At 47.0% G+C, this 13,694-nt stretch overlaps 1 protein-coding gene and 1 long non-coding RNA gene across 2 annotated transcripts in view; one reads left to right on the top strand and one right to left on the bottom strand.

Annotated features, from left to right (window-relative positions):
- The window catches only part of LOC307210505, a 349,261-nt gene that overhangs the window by 79,286 nt on the left and 256,281 nt on the right, over positions 1-13,694 (top strand). The window lies entirely within an intron of this gene.
- Positions 2,242-10,768, bottom strand: LOC307210493 (aquaporin-5-like). Its single transcript, XM_079966430.1, has 4 exons — positions 10,290-10,768; positions 5,597-5,758; positions 3,154-3,234; positions 2,242-2,997 (listed from the first exon to the last, which is right to left on the bottom strand). Exons 1-4 carry the CDS (start codon positions 10,650-10,652, stop codon positions 2,761-2,763), a joined length of 843 nt encoding a protein of 280 aa, XP_079822556.1. The 5' UTR covers positions 10,653-10,768; the 3' UTR covers positions 2,242-2,760.

The raw sequence follows: 13,694 nt of genomic DNA, 5'->3' as shown, positions 1-13,694 counted from the left end.
GCTGGGGGGACCCAGCCAGATGGGCGGGGTATAAATAATAATAAATAACAACAACAACAACAACAAGAAGAAGAAGAAGAAGAAGAAGAAGAAGAAGAAGAAGAAGAAGAAGAAGTCCAGATGTGGTTAGCTGCAGTTATTCATTGATGACTGCAATACGCTCTGTACATGGCAAGAGGCTCGCTCCTTGATTATTGCACCACTTTTTCCAGGACTGAGTCCTGGCGTTGAAAAGACGTTTGGGGATAAAGGCTTTGACTCAAATGGAGATGTGGAATCCATCAATGCCAGGGGCTGTGCTGTCAGTGGTACAGCAATTTCTCCTCTCTTTATAATTGCCTCAACAATCTCTGTTTAATCTCCGCAGCTCATCCATCAGTGGAATGAGATCTGGGGATAAAGCAAGGATATGCACCACCAAATTCGAGCCATTTGTAATAAACCCTCTGCTCCAGCCCGGTGTACATAAATCTCTGGGTTTGTGGTGGTTGTTGTTGTTTTTAAAAAGCCCACAAAGACACACAGAGGCATGCAGGCTTTCTCGCAAATATCAGGCTTTTAATAAAATCTTGCCCATTAGCTCTGAACAGAAGGGATTTTTGCCATCTGTTGAGCCGCAGACACCAAGATTGACAAGGTTATTATTGCTGAGACAGAAATATTCGCTCTCTGTCTTTTATCTTTTCTGTATCTTCTAGCCGAGGGGGAAAAAAAATACAAGGGGTCTGTTATTGCTGAAATACATCTTATTTAATGCTGCTTGCCTCAAATCAGCGGCAATCATGAGAAATTGCAAGGTCAGGAAGAGTGGAAAGCGAGATGAAAAGAGGAATTTATGGCAATGGAAGCTTGTGTTGAAGAGGCGAGAGACTAGACTGTTTGGGCGAGATGTTTATTAAGAGCCCGGCACCTCCAGTGCCCTCAGGATACAAAGGGGAACAGATTTCTCCTGCTTAGAAAGAGAGAAGGCAATAAGATTCCAGCAATTGAAGCTGCTATGGGCTATTTAAAAGTCCACCATCAAGATATACAGAAGCAACAACAAAGGGACAAAGAGAAATTACCCACAGGATGCAGAGAAATGGGGAGCAGAAAAGCATGCCGAGGATGCCGTAATTAGAATTAATCAGACATATTAAAGGTAAAGGGACCCCTGACCATTAGGTCCAGTCGTGGCCGACTCTGGGCTTGCGGCGCTCATCTCGCTTTATTGGCCGAGGGAGCCGGCGTACAGCTTCCGGGTCGTGTGGCCAGCATGACTAAGCCGCTTCTGGCGAACCAGAGCAGCGCACGGAAACGCCGTTTACCTTTCTGCCGGAGCGGTACCTATTTATCTACTTGCACTTTGCCATGCTTTCGAACTGCTAGGTTGGCAGGAGCAGGGACCGAGCAACGGGAGCTCACCCCGTCAGGGGGATTCGAACCGCAGACCTTCTGATCGGCATATTAATTTCATACAAATGATATTAGTAAATTACTGGGTGCCTGAAGAGCACAACTAGAATACTGTGTCCAGTTCTGGGTGCCACAATTTAAGAAGATATTGACAAGCTGGAACGTGGGCAGAGGAGGGCAGCCGAGATGATCATTCCCAGAATTTGCTGATGAAAACCACAACAATTTTAAAAAATGAATTCAAAACCACAATAAGGTTTTTAGTCTGGGTGTGTCCAGGGGCGTACAAAGCGGGGTGCGGGGGGTTGTGGCCCACCCCGGTGTCATCCCTGAGCAGGTGACAAAATGTCACACCATGGGGGGCGGCACTTACTGGGGGGGGGGCCTTGTCTGCAGCGAGCCCGAGCCACGCGTCCCTCCTGGGAGGGACGCAGTGGCTCGGGGCCCTGCGCTGTCTGAAATGGCAGCGTGGGGCCTGCGTCCACCAGGCGGACTCTGTGGGCAGCTCGCTACGGTGCTCCCATGGGTGGATCGCTCTGCCCCCGTAAGCGGATCACCCTTCCCCCGCCACTCTGGGTGCCGGAGCAGCTAGCTACCCCCCTGGGTATGCCCTCCTGAGATCATGATTTTCCTATGCTAGTGTCGGGGACTGTGCTGAGGAGGGCTGCACTGAGGATAGTTCGGAGCCCCCCCCCCTCCCCCCGATCCTGAATCTTCCCAGGAGCAGAAGGACAGTATAGATTTGGAACAGTGGTTTGCAGAGGGGCATAGTTCAGAAGGCAGAAGCTGGGAAATCCTGGATTGGGAACAGCTAAGAGAAGATGCACCGGGAGAGAGAGAGAGAGGGAGGGAGAGAGAGAGAGAGAGATCAGATTCACTGTCTCTGGAAAGCATCCATCCGCTCAGCCCAAGGTCAAGAAGAGTAGATAAGGTGGCAGCACAGAAAGCACAGTGGTTACGAGCTCAGGTTACAAGATGCGGTAGTGACATGGGTGAGTAGGGAGGAAGTGGGTGGAACCCTTAATTGGGAGCACCGCCATTCCTAGGAAATGGATTCTTTGTTCTCGCTGTGATCATTAAAGTTTCTAACTGGTAAGAAGACTCCTTTTCCTTTGTTCTGCTTATCTACTGCCAAGGGGTGCAGGGTGCAGGGAGGGATTCCCTGAAACCTGACAGCTAGAGTCTGTCAGCAAGCAGCGTTTTAAAAAGTCACATGGGCAAGGAAGGTGCTTTCTCCCACCCAATCCTCTGTTTGGAGGTGAGACAAAGGCGAGGCATTCCTAGTCCACAGAGCTGGATCCTGAGCATAAGGTTAGCTGCCTCGTCCATCCCACTGCGTAAACGAGAAGGCTGAGCCTGTCTCCTTTAAGAGACCAACCCACAAGCCTTATCATCCATGTTGATGAGCTTGGGAAGGGTGTGGACAGAGTAGGTCTTCAAGGACTGCTTCTTCTGACGTCCATGCTCTGCTTCTTTCTCAGGATCACGGTCTCCTCTGAGGATGGCAATTCGGTCTGCCGTGCTCCTGGGTTGCGGGCACAAAAGATAGTCGTATAGCATCATGGCTACGATGGCACCAGCTAGCGGCCCGATCCAGAAAATCTGTGCAGAGAGAAAGAAAAGATGCTTTGGTCAAAGCTAGGGCTAGGACTTTGCCAGCAGCTACTATGTGGGTCTAGCTGCAAGGGCCTCACTTTGAGAGATGCTTCTCCAGCAAGGCTCATCCCATCCCAGAACAGAGGCAGAGTATTCTCTTACCCAGTGGTTAGCAAAGTTCCCCATGACCAGAGCTGGGCCAAAGGATCTAGCCGGGTTCATAGAGCAGCCAGTGTAGTAGATCTAAGGAAACATAAAGAGGTGGGTGAGAGGAGGAAAGGAAACCAAATACATGCCCTCCAACATTTCTCCAATGAAAATAGGGACGTCCTCGATATAACAACAACAACAACAACAACAACAACAATAAAGGTAATTTTATTATTTATACCCCGCCCCTCTGGGCTGCCCCAGCCACTCTGAGTGGCTTCCAACATGTATAAAAACATAATAAAACATTAAACATTTTTTAAAAATCCCTATACAGGGCTGCCGTTAGATATCTTCTAAAGGTTGTACAGTTGTACCTTGGAAGTTGAATGGAATCTGTTCTGGAAGTCCGTTTGACTTCCAAAACATTCGGAAACCAAAGCACGGCTTCTGATTGGCTGCAGGAAGGACCTGCAGCCAATTGGAACCCACGGAACCCGCATTGGATGTTTGGGTTCCAAAAGAACGTTCAAAAACTGGAAATTCCCTTCCGGATTTCGATCCGGAGCTGATTTGTTCAGGAACCAAGGCGATTGAGATCCAAGGTACGACTGTATAGTTATTTATTTCCTTGGCTTGGGTATCGCATAACTCCATACCCTCCAGCATTTTTTGGATGAAAAATGGGGTGATGTCCTAAGGGAAGGCAGGACATTCTGGGATTCAATCATAAACCAGGACAGCTTCTGTAAATCTGGGACTGATTCTGGAAAATTGGGATATTTGGAGGGTCTGCAAGCAGTTTTCACTGCATGTGAGGAGTTGCATTCTGCGTTTGTGATTTTCTGCCCCAGCTGTGCAGAGAACCGGGCACAGCCCAGTTTCCTATTGTTCATGACCTCATGCAATATCCTCCAGCAGCCAATAGCCATTGCAGCCTAACACCCCCACCCCCGCAAAGCAGGATTGGAGCTTGCCAAAACATCCTCCCAACTGTAATATTGTCATTTTATTTCATTTCACTTTTAATTTGTACACCGCCTTTCTATATTGCTATACACAACGCGGTATACAGCAACAAAATATACAACAAAGAACGCACACCTTATAATCTGATCCAATGCAAAAAGTCATAATAAAACATAGCTACTAAAGCATAGACTTTTTTCCTCTTTAGGGAAGTTTTTAATGTCTAATGCTGTATTGTTTTTAATATTCAGTTAGAAGCCGCCCAGAGTGGCTGGGGAAACCCAGCCAGATGGGCGGGGTATAAATAATAAATTATTATATTCAAAACAAAAAAATTCCTTCCAGTAGCACCTTAAAGATGAAGAAGTGTGCATGCACACGAAAGCTCATACCAAGAACTGACTTAGTTGGTCTTTAAGGTGCTACTGGAAGGAATTTTTTTGTTTTGACTATGGCAGACCAACACGGCTACCTATCTGTAACTATTATTATATTATTATTATTATAAAGACTACTGCAATATGCTCTAGGTGTGGCTACCTTTGAAGGTAGCCTGGAAAATACAAATAATACAGAATGCGGCAGCTATATTGGTGACTGGGAGTGGCACTGAGACCATATAACACCAGTCCTGACAGAACTATATTGGAACCCAGTACGTTTCCGAGCACAATTCAAAGTGTTGGTGCTGATGTTGAAAGCCCTAAACGACCTCGGCCCAGTATATCTGAAGGAGCGTCTCCACCCCCATTGTTCAGCCCGGACCCTGAGGTCCAGCTCTGAGGGCCTTCTGGCAGCCCCCTCACTGCGAGAAGTGAGATTACAGGGAACCAGGTGGAGGGCTTCTCGGTAGTGGTGCCCGCCCTTTGGAACGCCCTCCCATCAGATGTCAAGGAAATAAACAACTATCTGACTTTTAGAAGACATCTGTAGGCAGCCCTGTATCAGTAAGTTTCTAATGCTTGTTTTATCATGTTTTTAATGTTCTGTTGGGAGCCGCCCAGAGTGGCTGGGGAAACCCAGCCAGATGGGCAGGGTATAATTTTTATTTTTATTATTATTATTATTATTATTATTATTATTATTATTATTATTACTTCAAAAATCCATGTAAAATTACATAATTCATGTCATATGTTTTCTTTGGCGCCTGCCATAGCTAAGGCTTTTCTGTTCACTCAGTTTCCCTGATAAGCATGATGGTTCCCATCTGGTGATCTGCGGACCCCTTCATAACACACCTGGAGGGGGGGGGTCTGTGGCACCATTCATACACACACACACACCACACACATATATGAATGACTCTGTTCCACACCAAGGTCAGCGTTGATAAGACCCTGGACTGGAGTTGCCACAAAACACAGCCTAAAATGTGAGATCAAATCGCAAGTTTACAACTTGAGGGAAGAGCTAAGCGTTTTGATATAAGCGGTTGATTTTCATAAGAGGGACCTGTGTGTCTCTCCCTCTCCCTGATACCCACCCCTATCAGGTGTCCTGCAGTGACTGACAATCCAATGGACAATGCTGGGAAGCCAACATCCGTCCTGCGGCTGTCGGTGGACGCAAAGACGCAGAGGACCAGCTGGAGTGTGAGGAACATCTCAATGGTCACAGCCTGTCCTGCCGATGTGGTGTTCTGGGGCTGGAAAAGAAGGCACGTTGGTGAGAAATGTCCCTAACTGAAGGTCTACTCGACTGTCCGGGTGGTCTTTTGAGTGGATCCAACCAGCTGCATCGGTTGCGAGGGGTTGACACGGTGAACCGCTCCCACAACGTAGCACCATCGGCCGCAGTGAGGACATGGGGTACGGCGAGGTGTCCAATTTCCAAGAGACTGCAATCTACTCCCACTATAAATAAACTGGCGGTTACCTACCCATTGGATTGACCAAAGAATTATGGCAAGAGAAACAGATGGACTATGCAGAATTTGCAAAACTGACACATAAACTATGGGACGAGGGTAACTGTGACTTTAAAGATGAATGGGAACCTTTTACTAAGTACTTAAAGAAGCAACAAAGTGAACTGGATTCCTTGGCAGGTTTTGAATAAACTGGGAGGGGGGAAATGGGGGAAAAATTAAGGATGGTATGTTGTAAGATAATATGCTTTGTTCAAATTCCTAATAACAAATATATATATATTTTAAAAAAGGATTGACCAAAGTTGTTGAGCTTTTGGGGGGGAGGATGACCAAAGTTTTTTTAGGGAAAGATTTAGAAAAGATTTTCAGCAAATCCAAAAAAACTAGTTTTAGTGTAAATAATAATACAGTGATACCTCGGGTTAAGTACTTAATTCGTTCCGGAGGGCCACTCCTAATGGGACCTTCTGCCGCCTCCAGAACACGATTTCTGTTCTCATCCTGAAGCAAAGTTCTTAACCCGAGGTACTATTTCTGGGTTAGCGGAATCTGTAACCTGAAGCGTATGTAACCCGAGGTACCACTGTCATCATAGTGGGAAAAGGTGTGCTCTTTGTAATTTTGCAAAATATACTAGTTAACCACATGAAAAGTACTCCCTGGTGTTTTTATTTAACGTCCTAGTTTTCAAATGACTGGAGATTTTGACCAATTTTTCTGAGCACTTGGGGTCAAAAGAAAGCAATTTAAAACCACTGTTGTCGAGACGTTTCATTCTGAACAGGAGAGGAAAAATCAAGGATCCAGTTCAGGGCATGGGAGGGGCCCGGCTTGCCTTGCATAACTGGGCAAAAGGACAAGAGGCGACGTCTGCTCTGCAAAAGCTGGTATTAGCGAGAGCCGAGACAAAAATATACCAAAGATTTCGGGGTCAGAGATCACTGGCGGTGAAGAACAGAGAGAAGCAACCTTCGGACTGGGCCCTCTGTGACTTCTCTGCAAAACAACAAAGCCAAGGCGAGAGAGTTCTGTTTCATTTTAATTTCGCCCAGCATTTAGAATTGCCTCCTCCAGGCAGATTCTGCCGGCCGACTGATAATTCAGTCTCATAACACACTTCCAGAAAAAACAAGCCAGCGGCTGGGGTTAACCAAAGGGATTTTAAAGAGAGAGAGAGAGAGAGAGAGAGAGAGAGAGAGAGAGAGAAGGCCATAATTTGAAATGTTTAAAAGTTCTGCTGTTTGATCAGATTGGTTGCAAAGGCTTAAGTCTGAGGCACAGTTTATTACTATGAACAATTAATTAAATTTGTATACAGCCCTATCTCAGGGCAATTCACAACATAAAATCACAATATAGTATGAGAACATGATATCAAATAACAACAACAAATGTAGAAAGCTGAACTTAAAACAGGAAAACGAGAAACTGAGAAAACTGGACGTGGCGTAGTATTTTAATATTGTATTTTAATATTCTGTTGGAAGCCGCCCAGAGTAGCTGGGGAAGCCCAGCCAGATGGGTGGGGTATAAATAATAAATTATTATTATTATTTATATCCAGCCTTTTTCCTTGACAGGGATTCAAGGTAGCTTACAGGTGAAATAAGAACAGCTAAAAACATAGGGAAACCATTAAAAAAAAAAAGAATTAAAACTATCGATCTATTATCTATGAAGAACATAAAGATAATTACAAGAAAAACTGTGAAGAACCAGGCTTTTGTTAAAAGTTGTCAGTTCCCAAAAGCCTGCTGCAATAAGAAAGTCTTCAGCTGCCAGTGAAAGGACAAGGAGGGAGCTAGTCTAACTTGTCTAGGGTGTTCCAGAGTCTGGGAGCTGCCACCGAGAAGGCCCTGTCCTGCTTCTCTACCAATCGTGCCTGTGAGGGTGGCAGGACTGAGAGAAGAAGAAGAAGAGGAGGAGGAGGAGGAGAGGGAGGAGGAGGAGGAGTTTGGATTTGATAACCCGCTTTATCACTATCCGAAGGAGTCTCAAAGCGGTTAACATTCTCCTTTCCCTTCCTCCCCGACAACAAACACTCTGTGAGGTAAGTGGGGCTGAGAGACTTCAAAGAAGTGTGACTAGCCCAAGGTCACCCAGCAGCTGCATGTAGAGGAGCGGGGAATCGAACCTGGTTCACCAGATTACAAGTCTGTCACTCTTAACCACTACACCACACTGGTCCTCTCAGAGAAGGGCCTTCTCTGAAGATCTCACAACCAGGGCAGCTTTGGATGAGGGAATTTGGTCTATCAGATTTTACCAGGGCTCTCTGCCCCCCAACACAAACCTGCGTTTAATGCAAGGATGCAGTCCCAGAACACACAAAGCAATGGTAAAATAAGTGTCTCTGAACATGTGCAAAGCACATTTCTCTTGCCATTCAGCAATGTCACCCCCACTACACTGCGCATTTCACAGGGGCAGAGACAGCAGGTTGCAGCAGATGCTATCTTTTAGTAGATCTTTTAATTTCCAGATTTTGACACCAGACCTTTTAGGTGTCCCTGCTTTCCAGGGAAAGTCCCGAATTTACAGATGCCGTCTCAGTTTCTGATTGGACCCTGGAATGTCCTTCTTTTCCTTAGGACGTCCCTGTTTTCATCAGAGAAATGTTGGAGAGTATGATGACCCTATTTTCATGGGGGGAAAGTTGGAGGGTATGGAGTTTTGTGACCCCCCTCCCGAGCCAAGGAGATAAGTAACTATACAACCTTTAGAAGACACCTGAAGGCAGCCCTATATAGGGATGTTTTTAAATAAGTGTTTAACGTTTTCTTATGTTTTTTATATATGTTGGAAACCACCCTGAGTGGCTGGGGCAACACTCAGATGGGTGGGGTATAAATAGTGTAAAATAATAATAATAATAATAATAATAATAATAATAATAATAGAATAGGACGGTCCTTATTTTCATCGGAGAAATCTTGCAGGGAATGTGACACTAACCATACACCTGGTATACGCACATCACCATCAGACCCAATCGTAGGAGAATCAGATGTCCAAAAATCTCCCATCGTTCCTAAGCATATTAATAAATGCACATGCACGAGCTCTTCATCACTCTAGATTACTGAAACAGACCAACAGAGTCTCAAACTACTGTGCAGGGAATGAGAGACAGTCAATGAAGGCAGCTGCTTCTGTTGCTACCAAGGGGAAAGGATTCTGGCAAAGCAATAACAGCAAAGAAGAAACACAGCTCCTTTCTCCATGGATATGGCTGCTCCAAGGCACCCCAAGCCCTGCTTGGATGCGCACATCCTTACAGTGACCCATCAAGAGTCTCCAAAATCTGCAGAAGAAAACGCGCATTTCTTTTATTTTAAATTCACAGCAGGGTTGAAAGGGCATGGGCTTGCGCAGGAATGCCAGAATTCGGTGAAGTTTTCCATTAGATGGACGAAATTCAAATTCAAGCCCATATGAATAACTGCAAAACTTAAAGATGTTGCTGTGGCAACATCTCAAAAAAGACCGGAGAAGGTAAGGTTTGGTTTTCAAGTAAGATGGAAAACGGTTGGCGCAGCCAAATAAATCCAGAGGTCCTTTGGACTCCAGGGTTATATAGCGGTACCTCGGTTTTTGAGCGTCTCTGAAGCCAAATGTTTTGGAACCTAAACACTGAAAACCCGGAAGTAAATGATTCTGTTTTCAAACGTACCTCAGAAGTCAAATGGCTTCCACTGCGTGTTTTTCAATTTTCTCCATTGAACTTTAAACCAGCCCTTTGTGCCTCGGTTTTTGAATGTTGCGAAACTCAAATGTTCTTCTGGAACGGATTACGTTCAAGAACCGAGGTACTGTATGTTATCATTCATCCTACAAAGCACATTTCCTTTGCGCACTGTCTGGCAATCTCCTTTTGTGGCCTATTCATCATCATCATCAACAACAAAAAATTATTATTATTATTATTATTATTATTATTATTATTATTATACTATTTATACCCCACCCATCTGACGGGGTTGCCCCAGCCACTCTGGGCAGCTTCCAACATGTATAAAAACATAATAAAACATTAAACTTTTTTTAAAAAAAGCTTTCCTATACAGAGCTGCCTTCAGATGTCTTCTAAAAGTTGCAGAGTTACTTATCTCCTTGGCTCAAAGGTCACATAACTTCGTACCCTCCAACATTTCTCTGATGAAAATAGGAACGTCCTAAGGAAAAACGGGACATTCCGGGATCAGATCAAAACCCAGGACGGTGTCTGTAAATCCGGGGCTGTCCCTGGAAAATAGCGGCACTTGGAAGGTCTGACCTCCCCATCAGTGATCATTCTCAGACTCACCCCATTGACCCCCAGGCTTCCATGGACCTCACGGGGGGTCAACTCATAGAGAAGAGCGGCTCCCACCACTGCTCCAAGGAGCTGAGCGAGGACGTAGGAAGCAGCTTTGCAAAGGGAGATGCGAGAGCCCAGCAGGAACGCGGCGGTGACTGCAGGGTTGAGATGGGCGCCGCTGACATGGCCCAAGCATTGGGCCAAGGTGCCGATAGCCAGGCCAAAGGCGACAGCGACTTGCAGGACCGAAGGGGAGGCCAGGGGCCAGGGCAGGGCAGAGCCCAGGCCTACAAACACAAAGACCGTCGTGCCAATTAATTCGGCCAGGAAGGCGCGAGTCAAGGCCCTCGAACACAGTTCCCGCTTCATCGTGGCAGAAGGCCGCAGGAATCCACGCTTGCCTCTGCGGCCGCTCTGAGCCCGCAGGCAGGGGAAAGAGCCCAGGAAGCCTTTATATGTGTCCTTGCCCCAGGCTGGAACGAACCTGGCCCAGCCTTGTAAGAACCGGAGCTTCAGGTGGGAAATTTTTGGAGCGTCTCCCCATGAGTCAGGCGGAGGCCTGTCTGAGCCTGTGATGGACCCTCCCATCCACAGGGATTTTATAAAACACAGGCTGTCAGCTTCTGAACTGCCAAGGGAAGCTGCTATCCAAAACCCGAAGGGAGCTAATTGTGCCGCGCCCGAGTCCCATTTGTCATTTTTTAATGCAATTATATCCCATCCGCCCTCTAAGGAAACCAGAACATTATAGAGGGAGTTATCCCATTTCCCTCCTTCACAACAACCTTGTGAAATACAGTGGTACCTCGGGTTACATACACTTCAGGTTACAGACTCCGCTAACCCAGAAATAGTGCTTCAGGTTAAGAACTTTGCTTCAGGATGAAGCCCAAGAATTACCAACGATAGAAGAATGGCAGATGAAGATGATGGATTTTTCGGAGCTAGCCAACCTAACCGGAAGAGTCCGCGACCAGAGGGAGGAGGGGTATCAGGAAGAGTGGATTAAATTTAATGATTACTTAGTTAAATATGTTAAGTTAAATGAACTGAAAACAGCTTGCAGATACTTAATTGGCTTAGGATTTTATTTATGTTAAGTGATGAATTAATATGTTTAATTTCATAATGTGAAGATCTAAGGTTGTTAATGTTTAAGTTAAATTTTATAAGAACTGTGATTTGGAAAACCGTTAAAAGGATATCCAATGAAATTCAACCAAGGGGAAGCGAGGAAGTCACTTAACAATGTCAATAAGTGTAATCTTCAATAAGGCTATGATTTATGTTTGTTTGTCTTATGTGTTTGTTTGTTTATAATGTGAAAACCAATAAAAAAAAATTGGGGGGAAAAAGAACTTTGCTTCAGGATGAGAACAGAAATCGTGCTCCGGCGGTGCACCGGCAGCAGGAGGCCCCATTAGCTAAAGTGGTGCTTCAGGTTAAGAACAGTTTCAGGTTAAGAACAGACCTCTTGAACTAATTAAGTACTTAACCCAAGGTACCACTGTAGGCTGGGCTGAGAAATTCACAATTTGCCTCTGGTCATCATCAGTGAGATTTGCGGCTCAGATCCTATGGCCATGATCCTGTGCTCACTTACATAATAAGGAAAAAAACTGCTCCTTTTCCCTTACGGGGCATCCAAGAGCCCATATAGAGTCCTTAAGTGGGTTACCTATCGGTAGGAGAAAATAACAGAGGCCAACCAGAGTATATTGAGGAGCAAAGCAACTAGTAAACCTGATCTTTATTGCAATAGAAAAGTACTGTTGCCACAGGGTCCCCACTCCCCACGCACAGGAGGGAGGAGAACCCTGAACAATGGTGTAAAAGGTAAAGGTAAAGGGACCCCTGACCATTAGGTCCAGTCGTGGCCGACTCTGGGGTTGCGGCGCTCATCTCGCTTTACTGGCCGAGGGAGCTGGCATACAGCTTCCGGGTCATGTGGCCAGCATGACTAAGCCACTTCTGGCGAACCAGAGCAGCGCACGGAAACGCTGTTTACCTTCCCACCAGAGTGGTACCTATTTATCTACTTGCACTTTGACGTGCTTTCAAACTGCTAGGTTGGCAGGAGCAGGGACCAAGCAACGGGAGCTCACCCCGTCGCAGGGATTCAAACCGCTGACCTTCTGATCGGCAAGTCCTAGGCTCTGTGGTTTAACCGACAGCGCCACCTGCAAGCCCTTATATCAGGGGTCAGCAAAGTGTTTGTGGCTTGGGCTGGTTCATGGTCCCGCAGACGCCATGGTGGACCAGAGTGTATGTGTGCATGCACATGCGCAAACGCTCTTTCTGGCGCAGAGGAGGCGTGTGCAGCTTCCCATTGGCTGCAGGAGCTTCCTGCAGCCAATGGGAAGCCGGCCAGTGTCATGGAAGGCAGTCTCTGCTCTGTGCCGGTTTAGCGCGGTGCATGGGAGCCTACAGAGTGGGTGGTGGGGGTCCATGGGCCAGTTAAACGACCCCCATGTGTGGCCCATGGGCCTTAGGTTGCAGATCCCTGCCTTATATTCTGAAATTGCCCACTCTGTAGTCCATGACCACCCCCCAAAACATCATACAGTGGTACCTTGAGTCAGCGGCGTAGCGTGGGTTGTCAGCACCCGGGGCAAGGCAAGTAATTTGCGCCCCCTAACCCGGGGCAAGGCAAGTAATTTGCGCCCCTAACCCCTAACCTGCCGCCGCTGCCAGCTTCTTCTTGCTGCTGCCTGGGCTGGTCGGGTGTAGTTCTCTCCCACGCTCAGCGCTGCGCTGGGCGGCCGCTGCATTGTCCCTCCCCCAGATAGTCCCTCCCTCGCTCTCTCTGCACCGCAACGCACGCCTGGCACCCTCCCCTCCACAGTGGGCGGCGACCCGGCAGCTCGGATCGGATTCGCACAGCCAGCACTGCAGTGAGAGAGAGTGAGTGAGCCAGGTAGGGGCAGAGAGCTGCGAGTGTAAGCGCGCCCCCCCCCCAATGTTTCGCCCCGTGCGGCAGGCCCCCCCTGCACCCCCCACGCTACGCCACCGCCTTGAGTTACAAATGCCTCAGGTTACAAACTCCGCTAACCTGGAAGAGTTACCTCGAGTTGAGAACTTTGCCCCAGGATGGGAACGGAAATCGTGTGGTGGCGGTGCAATGGCAGCAGCAAGAGGCCCCATTAGCGAAAGCACACCTAGTTAAGAACAGTTTCAGGTTAAGAACAGACTTCCGGAATGAATTAAGTTCATAACTAGAGGTTGTTGTTTAGTTGTTTAGTCGTGTCTGACTCTTCGTGACCCCACCGACCAGAGCATGCCAGGCACTCCTGTCTTCCACTGCCTCCCGCAGTTTGGTCAAAATCATGCTGACATTGGCCGGGAAACTGAAGCAGAAGAAAGCATGAAAGTCACATGACGCTTTTTAGTAGGTGGGAGGTCTGAATTAGC

Source organism: Podarcis cretensis (assembly GCF_951804945.1).
Source record: "Podarcis cretensis genome assembly, chromosome: 2".
NCBI lineage: Eukaryota > Metazoa > Chordata > Lepidosauria > Squamata > Lacertidae > Podarcis > Podarcis cretensis.
Note: the sequence above shows the minus strand (reverse complement) of the source record. Positions and strands in the feature narration are given on the sequence as shown.